At 40.2% G+C, this 23021-nt stretch overlaps 2 protein-coding genes across 4 annotated transcripts in view; one reads left to right on the top strand and one right to left on the bottom strand.

Annotated features, from left to right (window-relative positions):
- Window positions 1–12286: 12286 nt before the first annotated feature.
- arsa (arylsulfatase A) lies at window positions 12287–15954 on the top strand. The gene is made up of 8 exons (XM_066685299.1): window positions 12287–12777; window positions 13356–13596; window positions 13790–14008; window positions 14258–14427; window positions 14695–14819; window positions 14907–15034; window positions 15131–15233; window positions 15339–15954. The coding sequence occupies exons 1-8, from the start codon at window positions 12557–12559 to the stop codon at window positions 15647–15649; spliced, it is 1518 nt and encodes a 505-aa protein (XP_066541396.1). The 5' UTR covers window positions 12287–12556; the 3' UTR covers window positions 15650–15954.
- Window positions 15955–16120: 166 nt separating this feature from the next.
- Window positions 16121–23021, bottom strand: part of mapk8ip2 (mitogen-activated protein kinase 8 interacting protein 2) — a 47991-nt gene continuing 41090 nt past the window's right edge. For all 3 annotated transcript variants that reach the window (XM_066685724.1, XM_066685723.1, XM_066685725.1), the window contains 7 exons: window positions 22446–22521; window positions 22096–22268; window positions 21475–21584; window positions 21236–21358; window positions 20921–20991; window positions 20683–20781; window positions 16121–19200 (listed from right to left, as the gene is read on the bottom strand). In XM_066685724.1, coding sequence (XP_066541821.1) covers window positions 19128–19200; window positions 20683–20781; window positions 20921–20991; window positions 21236–21358; window positions 21475–21584; window positions 22096–22268; window positions 22446–22521 — 725 coding nt within the window. In that variant the 3' untranslated portion in view covers window positions 16121–19127. The remainder of the gene's footprint in view (window positions 19201–20682; window positions 20782–20920; window positions 20992–21235; window positions 21359–21474; window positions 21585–22095; window positions 22269–22445; window positions 22522–23021) is intronic.

Here is a 23021-nt window from a genome sequence, read left to right as displayed (position 1 = left end):
TACCTATTCTCACCCAAAATGACCAAAATTTCAACCCTTGAGGATTACACAAAGCATGGTTCCTGAGGTCAATTCAAAGTCTTGCCTTTCGGCCTGTTTCTGGCCCCAAAAAAAGCTTACTCAGTGTATGCAGGCAGCAGTCTCTAGCCTGATGGCTTAGGGGCTGAAACTTTTACCCTACATTAACGACTGGCTGGTTTGTGCACCCTTCAGGGAGCAGGCCACCAGGAGCACACAGAGGCTACTTTACCATGTCCAAGCACTGGGATTAACAATCAACTGGGAAAAGAGCCAGCTGTCTCCCTCTCAGACAACACAGTTCATGGGTCCCAACTTCAGGTTGACGAGGGCCTCACTGCTTTCAAATTGGGCACAGGGAATCTGGGCCTGATTCAGAGATTATGGCTGTGTCCAAGAATACCTAGAAGACTTTGGAGTTTCAGAGCAGTACTTGGTCCAGAATGACCTTGGGCCGAATTCCTTCCTGCAGATTCACCATGGATGCTTCCACCATAGGGCGGGGTGCATTTTGGCATCACAGATGGGTGCAGGGCAATTGGCCACCAGCAAAAGCCCTAGAACATCTCAACCTGCTGGAGTTGTGGGTAATACAATTACCACTGGTTCTTTTCCTGCCTGTGCTGCAGAATCATTAAGTTCTATTGAGATCAGACAATCTGTCTGGATTTGAACAACGGCTCACAACTGACCCAACCAAATGTTTTATACCTTTTCCACCTTACCTTTTATTCCAGCTCTGCTCAACATAGTCCAGAATTACAGACACATAGTCTTGTTTGTGCCACCATTATGGTTATATCAGCCCCGAGTCCCACTCCTCATATCCCTGCTACAGGAGTCACCTTGGGAGCTTCTAAAGGGTCAAGTCTGGCAACCCGTCCAAAATGTTTAAAGCTATGGGTGTGGTCATAGCTACAATTTTGAATGCATGAGCACTCTTCTCCTGATCCCAGTATGCTGGTATGTGGAAGGCATTTGAAGAGTTGTATGATCCTGGAATTCATTTGTGGACCTCCCTTTGAACCAGCAGATAAAACCACCTTCTAATAGTTGTCCTTAAAGTCTGCCCTCTTGGCAACATGGTCTTTTCCTTGTATTTTTTTCAGTTTCTATAGTGTCAATGTAGCTAAGTGGGCACCAGCTATTTTTTTTAACACAGCACAGGCTGCAGTTCAGCATTCCTCATGACTCTGTGGGGATGACCACCATGGTTCCTGCTCACTGAGTGCATGAGAAGAGATCAGGTTCATAAAACTCCAAGTTTTTATATGCTCACTACATCATTCACTATGTCACACATAAAAGAAAAGTAGTCAGATTTCTTGGTCTGCAGCTGGCATGGCACAGCTTTATCCACTTTTAAGCACAGCCCTTGCAGTCATCCACTACTCACATAGTCAGGGTTACATTAGTAACCAGCTATTTAAATGTATGTTGTGAAAATCTTGTCAAATCTAGTCACATGCAACAATCAGGTGCAAATAAGGTCTTCATCATATAATGAATCAAATCAGGGGTAGTTTTATTTTTCATTCATTTATTCATTCATTCATTCTCTGTAAGCGCTTATCCAGTTCAGGGTCGCGGTGGGTCCAGAACCTACCTGGAATCAATGGGCGTAAGGCGGGAATACACCCCGGGGCGCCAGTCCTTCACAGGGCAACACACACTATGGACACTTTTGAGTCGCCAATCCACCTACCAACGTGTTTTTTGGACTGTGGGAGGAAAACCAATCACCCGGAGGAAACCCACGCGGACACAGGGACAGTCACCCCGAGCAGGAATCAAACCCACAACCTCCAGGTTCCTGGAGCATGTGTGACTGTGACACTGTGATGCGATAGTTTCAACCTGCCTAATTTTATTACAACAAGCTCAGTAGCATTTTGTAAGTAGCATTCTGAAATCGAAATCAATGGTCTTGTGAGTTTCAACCTTAATTATCTGGGTTTAACATTCTAAAGGCTGTACAATATCTTATCAGTTGCCATTAAATAATGCATTTGTGGTTGAAACACTATGGAAACTGCCTTTACTTGTATATGAATTAGGAAATAAGTTATGACACACTTGGCTACAGCGTTTAACACTTATACAACACTTTCTAATAATTAGTTTTTCCTTCTAGTACCACAGTGTAATCTACTAAGCAGTAAAAACAATATATTAATTAATTGAAAGTAATAAGTTTCTCTAAGATACATTACACAGGGCTGAAAACTGGAAAAAACAAACTGACTTCCAAACTTAAAGTCCCCAGTGGTATTATTTTTAAATCTGTGACAAATTATTCTATTCATTCACTCATTTTCTGTAACTACTTTATCCTGTTCTGGGTCGTGGTGGGTCCGGAACTTACACAGAATCAGAGAGCACAAGGCAAGAACACACTGGATGGGGATGACATCACATGACATCTCACACGCTTACTCTGACCTATGGAGAGACTTAAATAGTTAATGCACCTACTGATGTGATTTGAATTGTGGGAGGAATCCAAAGCCTTCATGGGAAAACGATGGAGTCAGGGAGAACAAACTCCTCAGTGACATGTAAACTCTAGAGTTGTGTGGGAGAAACACTAACTGTTGTGTCATCATGCCACCAATTAATATACTTCCACTTCCCCTTACTTTTTTCCCTAACATATTTTGCAGTTCTGCTGTATGGGCTTGTGGCCCAACTAAATGACTGACTGCCACAGTATCAAACATATCCATATATAAGTTATTCTGTATGCTTCCCAGTGGAACTCTCCAACAGAAAGATTGCACTCTGTAGGCATGAAGCACTGAAAATATAATATCACAATTATCTTTTTTTTTTTTTACACAGGTTATTCATTCATTCATTCATTATCTGTAAGCGCTTATCCAGTTCAGGGTCGCGGTGGGTCCAGAGCCTACCTGGAATCATTGGGCGCAAGGCGGGAATACACCCTGGAGGGGGCGCCAGTCCTTCACAGGGCAACACAGACACACTCACACAATCACACCTACGGACACTTTGGAGTCACCAATCCACCTACCAAAGTGTGTTTTTGGACTGTGGGAGGAAACCGGAGAACCCGGAGGAAACCCACGCGGACACAGGGAGAACTCCTCACAGACAGTCACCCGGGGCGGGAATCGAACCCACAACCTCCAGGTCCCTGGAGCTGTGTGACTGCGACACTACCTGCTGCACCACCGTGCCGCTAAAACAGGTTATCAATAATAATAATAATCATAACTAAACCTTGCATTAATTTTTTTTTTTTTTGTTTCATGGAAATCCATTTGCTAAAAGAGGCATATTTATTACAAACAGTTCTTAGTGCAGAAAGGGAAATGCTCTTAAACAATTTAAGAAACTTGACATTAATGATAAATTTTTTGTTCCTGGGTCTCCCTCTAGTGTAATTCACTTAACATCACTGTATGGAAATCAATGGGGAAGGGCAGATGCAGGGTACTTGCCTACCCTCCTTCAAAAGTAGCAATGCTGTGTCTGCAGTGCTGGGCCAGGTAGCAAGGACAGAGGCACCATTCTCACCATTACAGTTCAGTGAAGCATCACAATCATTTTGGAGCTGTAATTTAAATAAAGTTTATAAATAAATAAATACATTTAAAAAATACATTTGAAGTAGTCTTCCTTTAAGGTGATATGTCACTCTAATATAATTATAGCACCATTTAAGGTGGAAACGAGCACAATATCATTTAATGTGGAATGGGCAGTAAGTTTATAATTCTGTCTGTAATGCATTCATTTTTCTTCGTGAGATGTCTTGTTTGTTGTTACAATGAAGCAAAATCACTAAACCAGCACATTTCTACAGCCAGGCATTTGTTTACAAGAGTATAAACCGTTAACCCACTAGCTTACTTTCAGTCTTCACTCACTCTGCTGTGCTTTCCAGTCTCAAATCCCAATCCTGATTTCACTTCCCCTGGTTTTGAGGGTCCTTGGAGGAGAGAAATCAGTATGGGGAGTTGATATCTGGCATCAGAGCTTGGCTCTGTCATTGCGCGTTTCCCCTCAGAAAACAAACCTACATCAAGCACTGGGATTTATTTAAACCATGGTAATTTACAGAAAAGCTGTCAGGAAATCTACTGTGGTTTACCATGAAACTGATAACCATTTCTTATCTACTCTGATGTTAGCTGGCACCTATGTTTGTCATCTTAGCTATTTCAGTAGCAGAGGCAATTGCTCTAAGACTGCAAGGGAAGCTCAGCTTCCCCTAAAATGTCAAAAAATAAGTGATCAAATATATACTGTTGTGTGTACATGTCATTGAATAAATATGCACTACAACGCGATTAACTTTTGTTCAGAATCAGCTTCTTATCACTGGTAAAGACGCGGCTTTCCTCTCAATCATTCGCGCAGCCTCACAGTGCTTTAAACAGTTCAATAGCGAAGCAGCGAAGTGCAGTGAAACGAGACGAGTCATTGGATAAATGCTGAGCTTTGTCCCGCCCATCGGACGCTCAGCGTCTCTGGGGGTCTATGGGGCAGTGGGCTGGCCTCGACTGGTCCGGATGCTCAGCTTCTGCATGATGATTGGATGATCTGTCTGAGGCTGAATCCCTTTTTGATTGACAGCGAAATGAGCGAATCAGTGATACTTTGGTGTGAAGATCCGTGGGAGCATTAAATTTTCCTTCTGTTCTGAGTTGAACCGGAGACTTCCTTAAACCTCTTAGCGGCATTTTCTTTGTTAAAAACGACTAGCGACAAATAGAGCTTCTATTTCTGGTGGGTTTTTTGTAGCTGCTTGTGTTTGGAGACTGACTTCTATAACTCTTTCTGACTTCTATCGCAGTTTCGGTCCAGCGGGTGCTGCTGAGCCCCTCCACCATCACAAAGCACTCACAGGCGGACACACTTCACATGGGCCAAGGCCGTTTAAGCAGCCTAGCTCTGCTGGCCATTGAGAGGACACTAGTCAAGTCCCTGGAACGACGGGTAGAATTTACGTATAAATAAACCGACACATTTTATGATGTAGGCCGAAATTGAGCTTCCCCTCCTTGAAAGACCAGCATCCGCCACTGTTCAGTAGCCATTTACCCTTGAATGTTCATCAGAAAATATCCCAAGGGAGTGATACAGTTCTTTTATTTAATCTTATTTAATCTGCAAGTGTACTGTCAGCATTTCAAAATGAAATTGACTTCCTTCAAGTAGATCTGATTGCCCACATCTGTTTCAGTTGCATCACTGTAGACAAGGCACCAGTTATCACCATACGTGTAAGTGGCCGCAAACTGAGAGAATGGATTTAAAAAAAAAAAAGTTGCCACTTGTATCTGACAATTACAGTACAACTAGCTTTGATATTGTTGGGTCTAATGTATGAAAACATATGCAATCCTTTTTCTTAGTTCAGGTCTTATACAGTATGTGCCACCACACAATATGTCTGTCTCCTGTCTCAAGCAATAACGTAATAATAACATTGTTATGATTAATACATTCACACAGCCAATAGAACTTTACCTTAATTAAGCCTGCACAACACTGCATAAAAATAAAATGATTTCAAAATTTCTTTAGTCATAAAAGTCTCAATAATCTACAATAAAAATATGCTTCAAGAATTTGCTTGGGGTTTTAGCTTATTGCAAAATAAGATTTAACACTACAGCAAGCACAGAAAAAATGACATGGATATGTTGTAACTTCCAGTAAAGTCTGATTTATCAATACGATGACTCACTATACTCATTATGTATTCTGCTCTTACACCCTGTGGAGTTAATCTTATAAGAAGTATAGAGTAACTGAAATAATTGTGTAGCACCCTTTGAATGTCAGTCATCCACTTTCAGTACTGCATAAGCTTTAGTATAATGGTGCTCTACTGGTCATTGCTACATTATAACAGTTTTAGCATTTATAGCATTTTTATTAATAGCATTTAACCTTTTGCTGGTGTGTACACTAGTCATCCTTTTGTCATCAGTTCTATTCCTTGCTTCTACAAGCACTGGCTAAACTGAATTTACCACTCAAGGACCACTTTGTAGTCTTTACAGAACATTTAAATAAATAAATGAATAAATATAGAATGTAGGGATGGGCGGTATCCACATTTTTCAAACAATATACGGTCTCAAAATTTGATTGCAGTAAACAGTATTACTGGGGGGGGGGGTGTAGGTGTGTGGGGGGGTGCACGGTCGAGCTGCACTGAGCCTTATATCTGTGAGCGCAAAGTCTGGTGAAAAGACTTCTGAGTATATTGTTTTCATCCTTCTTCCTCTCTTAACCCAAACTCACAACTGCAGTGGACTAGTGGGCTTGTTTTTGTCCCCCGTTATATCTCCAGTCATTGAGCTCCCACAGCGCCCCCTCCCTGTGGCTCATTAAAAGCACAAAAATGTTTGGCCATGTTCTTAAACAGAACAGAAATTTGACACAGCATGGTATTATCGTTATACCACCCAACCCTAATAGAGTGTGTGTGTTTTGTACATATTCCTGACTATTGACACTAGAGCAGTTCAGATACCAACTTACAAAGTTAAGTGTTTAGAAAATATCACAAACAAATAGGTTGCAACAGTCGTATTAAAATTATATGTGGCTTTTTGGTACACATGAATATGAGGGGTATAAAAAATAAAGTCAAATGTAGGATTTAGGCCATTTCAAAAATAACTTTTTAACCTCTAGAACTTTTCAGTACAATTAAGACCTATTTAGGAACCCTTACATTTAAGAGTGTAGATTACTTTGTTTTTCACACAGGAAAATGTCAAAGCATTTACTGTATGCATTTCCCCATTTTTCACTCTTCTCGTCTCTCATCCTTCGCTCTTTCACTCCATTTATTTAGCACGCAGCATGGCACAGCCGCTTCCATGCAAAAAAGCAGCAAACAGCCAGACACAGCCAAGAGGAAACACTCAATACAGCGCTTGAATTATTCAACAGCCTTATCTGCCATCCCACAAAACACACGGATAGTGAGAGAGAGAGAGAGAGAGAGAGAGAGAGAGAGAGGGGTGTTCCTAATCTCGCCATCTCCGCCCTTGCACCCTCACCCACTTGTTCAATTATTCATCCACAGCTAGTTGGACAGAGTTTTCTTTTTTTTTTTTGTAAACAGTGATTAGAGATTGATATTTAAAAACATCACACAACAATGCATTACCAAAACACCCATATTTAACCAGCTCTTGGTGTTTAAATACCACTTTTGAAACTGAGCTATTGATTATAGGTTAATATGCCACACTAATGTGGTGTCTTTATACCTGAGCTAGAATAAATACTGCAGGCATAACGCTCAGTCCAGAACCTCTCCTTCTCCAGTATTTATATACGAATCAGTCAAGCAGACCAGGACACACAGCCTGAATACAAAGAGTGTAAGGTTACACTTACGTAGGCCATCAAATCTGATAGTTCACCTGACATGGAGCCCTTGTGGACATGCAGTCATACCTTTGAAATACTGGGTTATTTCTGTGAAAGTCAGACTGTGTTTGTTCTGCCTGTGAGATATATATATATATATATATATATATATATATATATATATATATATATATATATATATATATATATATATATATATATATATATATTCTTATTAATTAGGTTGTAAACACCTTATAGACAATTAATAATCAATTTTAAAAAGGTGGGACTGTATGGAACAAACCCAAACAATGATTGGTCTGTGATACTTAGAGGTGGGACAAACTGTCTGGCAGAGCTTGGTTAAATCAGAGCCATGGGTTTTTACTGTAGTAGAATGAAAGAAAAAACAATTCTCCCTTTCCCTCTTGGTGTAGCGTCGCCCCATCGCCATAAGGAACATACCGTCCCTGTAGGTGAAAATGAAAAACAACTCAGATTTGAGAATTTAAGCATGCTTTCTCTCTCCCGGTGCTAAACTGCACATTTAGAACAAAGCACAACGTCAAAGTGAATCATGCAGTATTTCCTACTGCAGAATATCCCTTATTACTTCTGCTGCTACTGTTGTTTGGAAAAGAATATCAATACACAAGTTCACCCCAATCTCAACTACAGTCATAGCCCGCAGTTCACAGCTACAGCACGCATGAGGTTACACCTAATGACTTCTAGTGTACTGCTAAACTGCCTTGTCATATTAAGATTGTGTCTCTGAACAAGTCATTCTAATAAATGGAGTGCGCGCATATCTGCCTCACTCTGGTTTTTGGAGTTGTCCTCAGGAGACTGGAGCTTTGCCACTGTGCAGCTAGCAGCCACAGTCTGTCATGTGGCCTAATCATGACTCTGACAGTCATTTAGGCCAACAGGAGATAGTTCTGCAGTAATAAATGTCAATGGGTCCCTCCCACACTCAGGTCTTGTCTGTCCCTGGCAATCAGCTGGACAAAACCACTGACACAGGTCTGATGTGCAAAGGTGAGTACCATGGGAAATTTACAATCAAGTTCAAGCACTAACAACCTTATCTGTAACACAAAACAAAATTGTTACAAACGATTCAGGTGTTACTACTCTATGTCTTAATCATTCAAACAGTTGCATGCAGCTGTAAAGTATTGTGCCATCCATTTCCACAGAAGTTCAGTGGTGGGGTTATGCTAGGCAGGCTCCCAAAATGCACTGCAGCTCCAACCTATGGGACAAAGAAGTACAAAGAACGATAAAAAAAAAAATACAGTCAAAAGAAAAACACATTCAATTCCAGAACAAACGAACAAGAAAAGAGACTCAGAGCAGAGAATCTGTACAGAGCTAAAAGGTTCCATGGCATAAGGATTTTCAAAAGCTCTGCCTATTTAGAATAACAAAATATCATTTAACTTATTCCCAGAGTCAGATTTATTATTGCAAATTAGCATCAGCTGGTATTTGATCTTCACCAGGTCTTGACTTATCATGGTGGGGCTCTTCAAAGAAGTGCATGGCAACTTTCATCTTTTACAACTTCCCTGAGACATAAGGGCACATACTTTGCCCTTGTCAGTGAGGAAGTTAACAACTTGTTTTCAGGGTGTATAAAAGCCTGATGGGAAGCAGCACAAATAACCAATATTCAGCACATAGTAAATCTCCTATATTTTCCATCATGTGTTCAAACAGCCTGTGAGCAGAGGCCAAAGTCTAATGCACTGGCAGTGTCTAAGACCTGCATCAAATGTCTGTGTGGCCGTGATGTCTAGCCTGCTCTGGCTCATCTCAAGCCAACAGGAGCTCAGTCAGCCACAGAAAAAAACATCTAACATTGCCGCCGGCCACAAGGCCAAAGATAATTGTCTTTTCAAGTTGTGATAAATAAGCTACAAGGAGAAAAACAGCATGAGAAGAAAGTGGACTAGGACAGACTAGCAGCAAGGGGTGAATGTGTGTGTGTGAGAGAGAGAGAGAGAGAGAGAGAGAGAGAGAGAGAGAGGAGAAGGAGGAGGAGGGAGGGATGAAATTTTACCAGAAGGCATAAGTGAGTCGTTTTAGAGCATCTTGCTTTTGCTTTTTCATCTTCCTCCCTCAGCCTCTTTCATTCTCTCATTCTCCCTCTGCCTCTCTTCATTACTCTTACTACATGCATACACACACACACACACACACATATACAATGAGCTAAATGTAGGTCAGCTCTGTAGAGGAATGTGAAAGTGAATGGTAAATCAAAACAATCTATCAGTTTGCAGATCCCTGCAGCAGAACAACAGAACCAACCAATGGAGGGTTCTCTCTCCAAAACTAATACACAGTGTGATTTAATAATGTGGATTTGCTGTATTTGTGGAATACACATGGAAACCTGTAGGAAGTCTGTATATTGGTTTAATAAATGAGAAACACTTTTTATAAGGAATAAAATAAAATCTGAATAAAATTGATGTACTATGTGAATAATAATATCAGGTCAAAGTGGGAGGAGATGGGGAGGGGCTTTGCACACACAAATTACTACACCTTCTCTTAAAGCTGCTTATAATTTCTGGACGTTGTGATTGATGTGACTTATTTGGGAATGATAAGCAGAAAAAATGTTCCAGATGAATTGAAAAAGCTCTTCTTAAAATGAACATACTATCACCAACCAGACCACCCAACATTAGAATAAAACCAAATAACTTTATTCCAGTGAGTGTGACACTCTGTGTGTGAATGTGTTGTTTTAATAATGTGTGCTGTTGATTTCACAAATTCATGCAAATCAAGGAGAATCTGAACAAAACATTGTTCTTCAAACTCACTCACACTTTATAGAAAAAAAATTATATTTCTTATTTGTTTTCATCTACCTACCTGCTGCATCACCGTACCGCCCTCTTATTTGTTTTATATTATTATTATTATATGTATATTTTTAAATATTATATATAACTTTATACAAGCACCATACTTACTGAGAAGACATTACTGTAAATATATATAATTATCTTAGGAGCCTAAGACTTCTGCATAGTACTGTATATGTGCCATGAAAATGAAACAGCTTAACCCCAATTTACCCCTTAGACCCCAGGATTATCATGTAGTTATTTATCTCAATAATGTTCAGTAACAATGATTAAATTATTCACTGCAATGACATTGATATTAATGCTGTTTTAAAGAAAGGTATCCAGTCATACATAGTTCATTCTATTTCATTTTCGATATAGAATTACTCTGATAAATGGAAATTTGGAGCAGAAATCTTCATCCACCAATGTTCTCTAAGAATACCCTGAACTCTGAAGCCAAGAAATGCATTTAAAGGCAGAGTGTATTCCTCATTAGTGTTCCTGCCTTCAGTTTCTCTCCCACATCTCCTCCAAAATCAGCACCATGGAAAATCTGCAGTGACATTCACTTCCCCATGCCAGTGGATACGCTCCCGATTCAGCAATCTATTGCTTTTCCTGCTTGTTTAATTGAGCGCTTGTCACATTGTATCACTACTAACCCAACCACGGGTAGAGGACATCACAGGACAGCTGCTGAGGAGCAAGAATTCATCTTAATGAGATATTAATGATTGAACCAGAGATCATTCCTGCCATCTGTGACTCAACATATCAATCCCAAAGACTCTCACACACACACATCACTATCAATGAAAGACTGACACACAGTGGTGGAGCACACAAATGTGCCCAGCACAAGTAACGTGTGTAAAACTATCCTCCCAAAAGCGTAGAGAGCAGCAAATGTCTGATGTGGTGAATATCAAAGCATCTTTGATAAATGTTTAATTTATTATGTAATTATTTTTATAATCAAACAATGACAGGCCCGGAAGTGGTACACTGAAATAATGTTTTGATTCAAAAATCAAAAGATTAAATTACTTCACAGACCAATCAAATGAATACATTTAATGGTTAATTGTGTAGATTGACCAGAACATGTAAAACAGCTTCAGGAGGTACATTCATTCATTCATTATCTGTAACCCTTATCCAGTTCAGGGTCGCGGTGGGTCCAGAGCCTACCTGGAATCATTGGGCGCAAGGCGGGAACACACCCTGGAGTGGGCGCCAGTCCTTCACAGGGCAACACACACTCACACCTACAGACACTTTTGAGTCGCCAATCCACCTACTAACGTGTGTTTTTGGACTGTGGGAGGAAACCGGAACACCCGGAGGAAACCCACGCGGACAAGGGGAGAACACACTCCTCACAGACAGTCACCCGGAGCGGGAATCGAACCCACAACCTCCAGGTCCCTGGAGCTGTGTTACTGCGACACCTACCTGCTGCGCCACCGTGCCGCCCTCAGGAGGTACAGTTACCCCAAAAAATATTTGGACATAATAGATACTTAACAAAGAATTCATCAATTTAATCTTTAACACTATTAAACATTACCAAAGTTGACAAGTCCAAACATTATTAGGGAGCCACTATAGCATAACTTTACAGAATTTGCACTTATCAGCTTCCACGTTCTGTCCAGAGTGGGATATTACAGGATTCTGTGAATGGCAGTCCCAAATTTTAAATTATAAATCGTTTAAGGTTGTAGATTAAATAAACATATATTTATTTTAAAAAACGATCAACTTTTCCATAAAGTTTGGTGATCCTTGAGGATGGATTAATGTATCACCACAAAAGCAGGACAGAAATGTTTATGTATATAAACTCAAAAAAATAAAAATCATACTAAATATACGTTAAAAGATGCAGGGGGGAAATGACGACAGACTGTATTTGTTGTGTTACCTCATAAAATCACTCCGTGGTTTGTCGTGAGTCAGGTGTGGTCTTTGTAGAAAAACTACAAATCCCATCTATCCTTTAGAAGTGACGTAATGTTTGGGTTAGTCACACGGCTCTTCACGTGACTGTAATGGGGAAGTTTATTATGGTTTCTTGTGTCCGTTTACTTTGAATAAAACACTGTTTGTTGGTGGACGGATCAGTAAACGGTTAAATGCCTGTAGGTTAAGAACCCTGCTGTGGTCCGTCCGTTGTAACGACAGCTAGAGGCTGCACAGACCGCGCGAAAATTATGGGATATTGTATCGTTTTTTTATAAGCTTATCTCAAGCCTCTGACCACTGGGAGAAGGTTTCAGCAGACTTCGAGCATGGAGTGTACGTGTGTATTAGGGCTGGTGCTGCTCTCCGCGGTGTGTGGGTCAGAGGTTCTACCGAACTTCGTGCTGCTGTTTGCGGATGACTTGGGTTTTGGAGATGTGGGATACAGCGGTCACCCGTCCTCTCTGACACCGAACCTGGACAAACTGGCCGCCAACGGACTTCGGTTCACCGACTTCTACGTCACGAGCCCCGTGTGCAGCCCCTCCAGGTGTGACGTACAGCACAAACATAAACGGATTTTGGAACTCATCGTTTCATTATTTTCCACACATTATATCAATTTAAAATGTTAAATTATAATTTTAGACATACAGTATGAGTAGCATAGCTGGTTATTCGCTAGTGTGGCCAGTATGTAACACAATTTATTATGAACAGACAGCCTAAAGGCCTCAGCATACTTCTCTCGAAACGAAATTCGCGAAGGCTGGGCGAACTGAGAGCGCCTTGCCGGTCTTCTGCGGTTTTCTTGTCGCGTGCCCTCCTCTACTGCAGATGCTCTGAGAATTGCTCCTCAGTCAGTCGCCCATGTTTGTGTTGTGACACGCCTCTTTTGTACTGACCAATGAAAAGCTTGGGGAGTTCGCCCAGCTTCAGTGTGCACGACATGATGAGTGAAGCCTTCTCGCGACGTATGCGGTTGTTCATTTGATCCCAAACTACGTCATATTTTTCCCCGAAGCCAGGCGAACGTCGTCTCCGCAAGAAGTATGCTGAGGCCTTGACACCCACTAGGTGGCTCCAAAACCGCTAAACTGACTATAGTCATTCCTCCTATTGTTACAGAGCTTCCCTGTTGACGGGTCGTTATCAAACCCGGTCTGGGATATACCCTGGTGTGCTGTACCCAGGCTCCAGGGGTGGACTTCCGTTGAATGAGACCACCATCGCAGAGGTCCTGAAACCACTGGGTTACACCACGGCCATGATAGGGAAGTGGCACCTGGGGTTTGGGACAAATGGGACTTACCTGCCCACACGGCAAGGCTTTGACCACTACCTTGGAATCCCTTACTCTCATGACATGGTAACTGTTAAATACAACATGGTATCACATGTAATAGTTCTTGGCTAAACCTGTAGTTTTTAACTGATTCATAATTTCCCCACAGTTTAGTCCTGAATGAAGCAGTGCTCTGTACAGTGTACATGAACATATTAAACACATAATTTCAAGGAAGCAAGGATTTCTGCAAATGTCTCTCCTGTTCTTTCTAAAGGGTCCCTGTCAAAATTTGACATGCTTTCCTGCTGATGTGAAGTGTTACGGCCACTGTGATCAAGGAGTGGTCACTGTACCTTTGATGAATGGGGAAACCATTATTCAGCAGCCTGTAGATTTTGTGAATTTGGAGAATTCTTACAGTGATTTTGCCACTCAGTTCATCCACACAGCAGCCCAGAAACAACAGCCCTTCTTCCTCTATTATCCCTCTCATGTGAGTCAACAACATCACTCTCATCTATACATGCTGTCTCTTAATATGATCAGAGAAAAAAGGGTTAAAAACACATGGATCACCTTTATCTGCATTGGTCAGTTGTGGGTCAAAGACTTACAGAAACTCTTCATGAACTTGAACATTAAAAAACTAATTCAGATTTCTCAAACTACACAATGAGTTTTTAATGATTTTGGCTTTCTCTCATAATGTATCTTTCTCTCTCTCTCTCACTCTGCCCTGTAGCACACTCACTATCCTCAGTTTGCAGGCTGGAAGGCTGTGGGAAGGTCACTTCGAGGGCCATTTGGAGATTCCCTGCTGGAGTTTGATTCCACTGTAGGAAACATACTTCAAGCTCTTGAGGACACAGGTGTTCTGAGCAACACATTTGTTTTCTTCACTGCTGACAATGGGTAAGAGTGGTTATACAAACACGTGTGTGTGATGAAAGATTGTAAGTCATTGAGGCCCACCATGGATGGTAAAAGTGTACCAAAATGTTCCTGGGACAGAAATGCTCATTTGTAAAGGATTTGTTTGCTTATTTCCACTATCCTGATTTCAGATATCAATGATGCAAAGCCAAGATTAGGACATGGATAATGTATATACAGTAAAACTGTATATCATGCAGCCCAAACACTGTTTTTCTGTTGTTTTTTTCCCTCCCCCACTCGTAGGCCAGAGCTCATGCGAATGTCTCGTGGAGGAAATTCTGGTTTGCTGAAGTGTGGTAAAGGTACTACATATGAAGGTGGAATGAGAGAACCTGCTGTTGCATACTGGCCTGGGGTCATACAGCCAGGTACAGCAGCCTCATTGACCAAGAATCATACATTAAACATAGAATGTCCGTGACCACTTTGGTGATGTGTCTGCTCATATTTCCCAGGCATCACTCATAGCCTGTCCAGCAGTCTGGACATCCTGCCAACCTTTGCCAAACTAGCTGGAGCTCCACTGCCCAAAGTTCAACTGGATGGTGTGGACATGACTGATATATTGTTCAATCATGGACAAGTAAGGAGACATGACTTATAAACCAGCTACGGTATTTTAACAGGATTTCTTATAAGTAATGTGTGTATTTACATCACACTGACCTGTGGGTTTCAGGGAAATAGGGAAGTCATGTTTTTCTACCCGATTGACCCCAGTGAGAAATACAGTGTGTTTGCAGTGAGATGGGGAAAATACAAGGCTCACTATTACACACGAGGTAAGTGTTTTTTTAATATGATCTACAGAAATCTGAATAAAATAATCAATTTCTTTATTTTTAACTTGTCATCTTTCACCTTTACCCCCTTCATTTTTGTCTAAGGTGCAGCACACAGTGACACCACTCCAGACCAGGACTGTCATATGATCTCTTTTCTGAAGCAGCATGACCCTCCTCTGCTGTTTGACCTGCATTCAGACCCTTCTGAAAACTATAACCTGTCACTGAAAGATCACCCAGAGCTGGTGTCAGTGTTGCAGAAGATCCAGGGCCTAAAGGAAGAGTTTGAGGCCTCAATGGTTTTTGGGGAGAGTGAGATTGCAAAAGGATCAGACCCTCAACTGGAGCCTTGCTGTACCCCACAATGCTCACCTAAACCTGAATGCTGCCAGTGTAAATCTATGACCTACTGATCATTTTGCTATGGTGTTCACATTGGTGTTCACATTTTGTTCTTACTACTGAACACTGAGTGTAATTTGTCTGTATTTTTCAAAGGGAAATATACCAAATACAAGTCTGTATGTATAAACACAACTAAAACCTCTTACGCCAGCAAGTTTTGCAATTAGCAGAGACTTTGTGATTGATTTCCTGCTGTCTTTAGATTTATTGTGGTCTAATCAGTGGACATAATTTTTTAATGAGGGAAATTAACCTGTTGTGTTGCTGCTGTAGATATCACAGTGTAAACACACATCCAAAATAAAGCAATCCACCTGCCTTTTTTATTCATCATAGTCTTCTTGGATTTCATTTTGAAAAGCCTTCTGAAGCAACCTTAGGAGACACATATTTAGTGAATATACCTGTGCAGTAGTACACAGTGACAGAGACATATATATATACACACACACACACACACTCTGTGGTGACATCAAGCATATATTTTATTCATAAGACCAAATCCATGACAAGGCAGTGAATTTTTTTGTTTTTTTGTTTTTACAAGTTTCATTTTTAAAGATACAAGATAGATAGTTTGTCATACTGCTGCTATTGGTCTTGTTATAGAGTGAAGGACTGCATGATGTACTTGAAGTCCAGAGTCTGTGTTTACTGTAGTCATTCAGCTACTCAGGCTTATTGTATTCAGTAGTTATTAATAATTCTGCTTCAATACATAAGGGGTTATGGCCGATCCATGACTGTAAAATGCTATAATGTCTACAACATTTTAAGGAAACCCATTAATCTCTACGAACATTTATGAAGTGATGTCTTAATGGAAAACAGTCGCAAGTTGGAATCTGGGATCCTGATTGGTGTCCTGAAGAACGTGACCTGCCTAAACTCACCTCATTGAGGAATTGGGACCAAGCCTATTAAACTGATTTAAGCCAAAGGGCTGGACAGGTAGCATAAACGTTTTATTATTAGTATTATTATTTTATTTTATTTTTTTTGGGGGGTCGGGGGTGGATATGTTTATGACATAATGACATAAACAGCTGATTGAATACACAGCTGATTGACAGGCATGTGTCTTAGCACTCACATTACTGAGCACACTGTGACAACACATCCAACCACAGATGTACAGCGATGTGAAGCAATTGGAAAGAAAATATACAAATGCTAATTAAAATCAATTTACAATTTTTAACCCCCCATTACGATTGCCTTTTGGTTGTGATGGATTATCATTGTAATCAAGATTTGTATTTAAATTTACATATTTATTTCAGTAACATACTCAACAGAAAGGACACAGCATGGTCATCTCAACTCTAGAATATTTACAGCAACCTAGCTGACAGCAAATCACATTGAAAAGTCTTAAAACTGCAGCCCTCCCCTACACATGTCTCATCAGCACAAATGAAGAAGAAACGATGGACTTGGATTGCAGGGCAGTCGTGAGACTGGTGAGAGCAGGACACGAGCGGCCTCAACACGTTCATCTACAGCTGCATTTAAGTCCTGTCTAAGACATACGCAATCATATTTTATCTACTGACACAGGGAGAACTAAAATGCCAGGCCTTAGTTAAATAAAAAGCTGGACAAATATGTCCACAGCAGAACATTTAGAAGCGATTTGGCCTATTCTTCCATGTACCATCATCCATGACCATCATCAAAATTCACTTCTCATCCATCTATAGGATTTTTTTCCCCCAGTATATTATCATCTATAATGTCTATAGACGTGTTAACACTATTGTGGTCTGATGATCCAATCATTGCCATGTTAACTATAACAGACCAGCAGAGGGCTCCATGCTCTGTATGAAATGGCTTTATTGTACACAGTCTAGTGATATTGGAGTCAAGGTTAGGGCAAGGACTAACGTAAATCCCATGAGCAAAAAAACATATTCACCTCTATCTGTCTGTCAGATAAATTTTAGCATTGCATTATTATTTAATAGACAGACATTTACATAATAAGCCATTGTAGGCTGCTCAGTTCATGATGTGTCTGGTAATATTCGTTCTTTATAACAACCGAATTAAACCTACACAAACATCTACAAAGGCTTCTTAAAAAACAGTATCATCTATTATACTGACTGCTTTTGTCAAGTAAAACAAATGCCAGTCTGAGTGAAATACTGATTTTGTAGCTTAATGTAAACCACAATAAAATGATTTTTATGATGTAGCCTTAATCAGACGAATTGCACAAATGAGCTGTTTAGCTGAAGGTCAGTCTGAAGGCACTAGAATGTGTCATGACAAAACCCAGTGTCATCTGATATAGCTGTTATTTCAGCATGACATCAAAACTGCTTTTATAACCTTTATGAAAAGTGAGGGCCAATGGAATAATGATTTATGAATGTGTATGCGGACTTGTGCTGGTTGTTATACAGCCTTATGCACACTGCGGGGCAGTAGTGATACCAGAATATTTTATAAATACAAATTACCAAATGTCATTTGTCATATTTATCTTGATACATGCTGAACATACAGCTGAACCCCCATATTACTCTTGTGGCACGAAGGGCAGGGCCTAAACACTCAACATAAAGCACCAAGGCAAAGTCTGACAGTTAACGTCTGGGAATGGCCTGTTTAAGCTATAGTCTGAGTAATTAATTCAGATTAGTATCTACTACAAGCCTGTGCATGGCCTGGCTCTCCATTCTCAGGCGAACCCTTCCTGGTCACCTGCAATCCTCTTCACTCTTCCTTTTGCTGATGGAGGGTGCTACTTACATACAGTAATGTAAAGAAGCGCCTGTAGTAGTCACCTACTGTCTATAAATATACAGTATTTACATGATGGTAGAGTAAGAATGCACATTAAACCTCCTACTACAGTGAGCAGACCCTCAATAATAATAATCCCTGTTCAACACCAATGTCTCTTCCAGTTGTCCGTTTCAGTACAAACCTAATTCAGCATATTTCAGAATCAAACAAATACATATTTACAAACAAAATCCAACCTTCCAAAATGAATTTCAAAATTCATTACTGATTTAAGTATTTCCAGTGTATGTATGTGTGTATAGGTGTCTGTGAGCATAACCCTCAAAGCCATGCATTAAAACGTGAATATTTTTCTCATCTTCTAAATCAGGAGAAATGAAAAAAAAAAGAATGCATTGGAAGTCTCAACCAAGCCATGTCCCTAGGAACTACAACATACAAAAAAGTTAAATAAACAGGCAATCGGTTCCAAGGATGAATAATAAATAAAAGAGTAAACAAATAGGTAAATAAATGGACGCATCACAAGATCGAGCCTACAGTATCTGCTCAGTTCATGTAGAGACAGAGAAAGAGAGAGAGAGAGAGAGAGGGAGAGAGACAGACAGAGAGAGAGAAAAAAAGTCGAGGCCTATGTTACATCCAGTGAGGGCCACCAGTTGCCTCTAAGTGGCAAAACTCCATCTGTTGTTACAGACAGCGGTTGCCTTGGTAACCTCTCTTCCTCTACTCCAAGTAGATATCCTCAGTGGGACAGGCATATTCCAGATGCTCCTGATAATATTCCTGAAATGCTCGTCTACATAAAAGAGACACAAACCAGTCAGAGCATATGAACAGCCACATTCTCAACAAACGACTTCAGTCTCAGAGAAGATCATTACACTTCCAAAAACACTATTGAGAACTAATATTTGAAAGTGTTCTCATTTTGCACTCTCATGGTCATTTTATGCTTTTTTGCTTTTTACCAGAGATAATCAAAAATGAAATATCACTAATGACTAATAATGGATAAGAAATGTATTGTGATCATTATTATAGTGTAAATAATACACTAGGCATTACCAGAACATGAGGCTTTAAAAAGCACAATATCAACCAAAACACCTCCATGTTAAGAGTATATTCAAATCCATAATACGAAAACATATTGCTTTTAATTGTCTTTTCAATGTTTGAGATGTATGAGAACATATTTTTACACTAGAAAAAACATGTTGCTTCTCGACAAATGCAACTAAGACTCAAAATTCCTATTTCCTTTCTGGACTCTGAGAGTAAGTGATCTGTCTGTAAATGAGATCATGTTAATGTGACAGGGCTGTATGTCTCGAGGTGATGATGAGGGGTCATAACTCATCTTCTGTGTCCATTGCCAGTGTTCAGGGATTCAGAGGGATCTTTAATTATTTACAATGCAGAAAGCTTCATAGGTCTGTGATGGAGTACAGAGCCACCAGTCTCATTAGCATCCTCTCATCCATCCCTTTATTCTTCCTCTACCATTTCACCATTTTAATCCCTTTATCTCTGCAAAACACTTTCCAAGACTGTCCCTCAGTTCATGTTCTTTTTCCACTCAACTATCATCTTTTGGTCTTACTCACTTCACTGTAATACCCATTCCTAATGATCACTATATTTATAACTTAAATATGTATTATAACTAATGAAATTAATTTAAACGATTTAAATTTTGATCTGTCAGATGTTTTACCAAATGAAAATGAAACATTCATTAATTCATTCATTATCTGTATTCGCTTATCCAATTCAGGGTCGCGGTGGGACCAGAGCCTACCTGGAATCATTGGGCGCAAGGCAGGGAATACACCCTGGAGGGGGCGCCAGTCCTTCACAGGGCAACACAGACACACACATTCACTCACACACTCACACCTACAGACACTTTTTTTGAGGAAACCCACACAGACACAGGGAGAACACACCAAACTCCTCACAGACAGTCACCCGGAGCGAACTCACAACCTCCAGGTCCCTGGAGCTGTGTGACACTACCTATATATATATATATATATATATATATATATATATATATATATATATATATATATTTATTTATTTATTTAATAATATTATATTTTTAGTATAAAAAAATGCAGAATTTGGAATGATAATTATGGCTCGGGAACATTGATTAATTTCATCACTCTTAGGGAAAGTACTAAATTTCAAAACTTGCCCTAAACTTTCTTTCTGTCCTTGTCTAATGTGCTGCAGGAATGTTTCAAGAGAACATTTGAACCGTCCAACTCACCCAACGCACTCAGCCACACGCCTCATCGACTCCTGAGAGACGAATACGTGACAAGCAAACCTGTTCAGCATTGGGTGCTTAGTGATAAAGCCAAAGTAACTGAAGAACAAAGGTGAAAAAATGAAAAACTTGGGTTAGCACTTATTTTGTGAATAAGCTTGGCTTCATTTGATATGTTCATAATCTCAAACTATATTAAAAGTGCTTGTTGAAGATTTAATAAAGACTTTATTTCTACCAGTTGTTTTTGGGGTGACATCCACAGAAGGAGATGTTCTTCATCTGAAAGAAGTGACTACATCTGTCGAACTGTAACAGCAGAGAAAGGAGGGGTATTACACACAGTAAAAGCAACATGCACCGTCACCATGTCCTGTTAGCATATCTTATTTAATATTATATTTCACTCTCTCCCTCTGTGGCGTGCACTTCTTGAGAAGGTAAGAAACTCCCCCTCCTTGCCTCCTCCCCATTCCTTTTCTTTAACTCCTCCCATAACCCCTGTCGTCCCCTCCTTGCCTCCTCCCCATTCTCACCCCCATTACTCTCTCACCTCTTCTGAGAGGTCATACTCATCATCCAAGCTCATGATCAATTTGACTCCCTGTAAGCTAATTTCCAGTTCACAGAGGGACGGAGGACGAAGATGCACCGTCCTCTTTCTTGATATGGCAATCTGGAACACAAAGACAAAGACACACAACTTAGCTGTCTGACACTATCAATGGTTATTGAGTAATATCTCAGGTAAGGAGATATTTAATAGTGCGAAGAGTTTCCTTTTTACAACACCTTCTGCATAGCAGCACACAGAATGCCGTTGCCTTGGTGATAGGGCACCTCCACCGAGCCCAGAAATTGCACAGTGAAACTCTCCATCCAGGCTGGGTTTCTCTTCATTGCTATAGAAACAAACAGTTAGGGATTCCTGACTGATTGTGTGATACTAAATATTACCACCATGACAAACAGGAACGTGTACTATCCATGCTGGCAAAATTCAGTATACACTACAAAAATTAGACTACAGTGGCAAGCCAGCACAAGCCTTGCTGGATGTGTTAAATGGACTGTGCTGCAGTAATTTCCAGAGCAGGATTTCCTGGTTTAAAGACTAGAAAAAACAGTAAAACAAGTTTTATCTTAAAAAAATAAATATGCATTATCATACAAGCAACTTCTATAACATTACTTACAAAAACACTTTATTTAGACACATGGGAGTTGGCTGTTTGCCTACATGTGGCTGAACAAAACTACAAAACAAACCCATCAGTTCTGTCAAATCAATGATATTCAGTAATACACTGCTGATATTCAGAGTACTACAGCACCTAAAAAAAAAAAAAAAAAAAAAATTCTAGATTTTAATCCCAAATTGCAGCTTTAACGGAAGACTGCTCTGGGTCTCACCCATCAGCTCTTTGGTTTGCCCAATGACTTCGTGAGCATAGTAGGCAGGGAAGATGCCTCTAGCCCCTGTGCGCATGTTGTAGCCACGGTACCAGTAGTCATCCTCCTCTTCTTCAACATAGAGCGGGTCATCAACATCTAGTTCCAGTTCATCTGCATGACGTGGGATAAACCTGCAAGAGTAAAAGTCAATATGTAAAGTAGAAATGGCCTGGCATTATGAAGGAGTTTCAGACTGGACAGCATTCAGCAGAAACTGAAAATCAACTTACTGTCACTGAGGCCTTTGGCTTCTGCCATTTTCCTGCTACTTGCTTTTTTAATAGCCACATGAAAGTGGTTGAACTCACCTGAAGACCGCTCTATGAGTCTGGTCTCTCTCTTCTCCATTTATAGTGCAGGAGAACAATCCAAATGACTCTGTGCCTAAAACACAAACAAATCGCAGGTCACTGAAAAATGAGTCGGTGTCACCATGCATTAGGATGTGGTAGTGACAACATGCATGTGGCTGTATCCAGCAAGTCTAAAAAGCAAACCATCTAACATACACCTAAACATTTTATGTTACCTACTTCTTTTAGTGCAGCTTCAAAGCCTTCAGATAATTGCATAATTTATATGGCTGCTACAACCACCGACAATAGTTATTTAATACCCCTAATGAGCCTTTGTCCAGAAATCGGTTTGTAGAAAGTTTACGAGCTGTTCTCTGAGGGATTGCATAAAACATAACTTATTTTCTGCTGGCCTAAATAATATGTATTCTGAAGTACTTCTGTGATATATAAAGTTCTTTATTTTGTGTGGGAAAGCTTTGTTTTGTATTGTTTAGGTCAGAAGGACAGCTTTGGAACCAGTCTGAATTTAACTTGGGATATTTCAGAGCAATATCTGCCTCATGTCACAGGGCTGTCAGGAAGAAA

Source organism: Hoplias malabaricus, chromosome 11 (genome assembly GCF_029633855.1).
Source record: "Hoplias malabaricus isolate fHopMal1 chromosome 11, fHopMal1.hap1, whole genome shotgun sequence".
Classification (NCBI taxonomy): Eukaryota; Metazoa; Chordata; class Actinopteri; order Characiformes; family Erythrinidae; genus Hoplias; species Hoplias malabaricus.
Note: the sequence above shows the minus strand (reverse complement) of the source record. Positions and strands in the feature narration are given on the sequence as shown.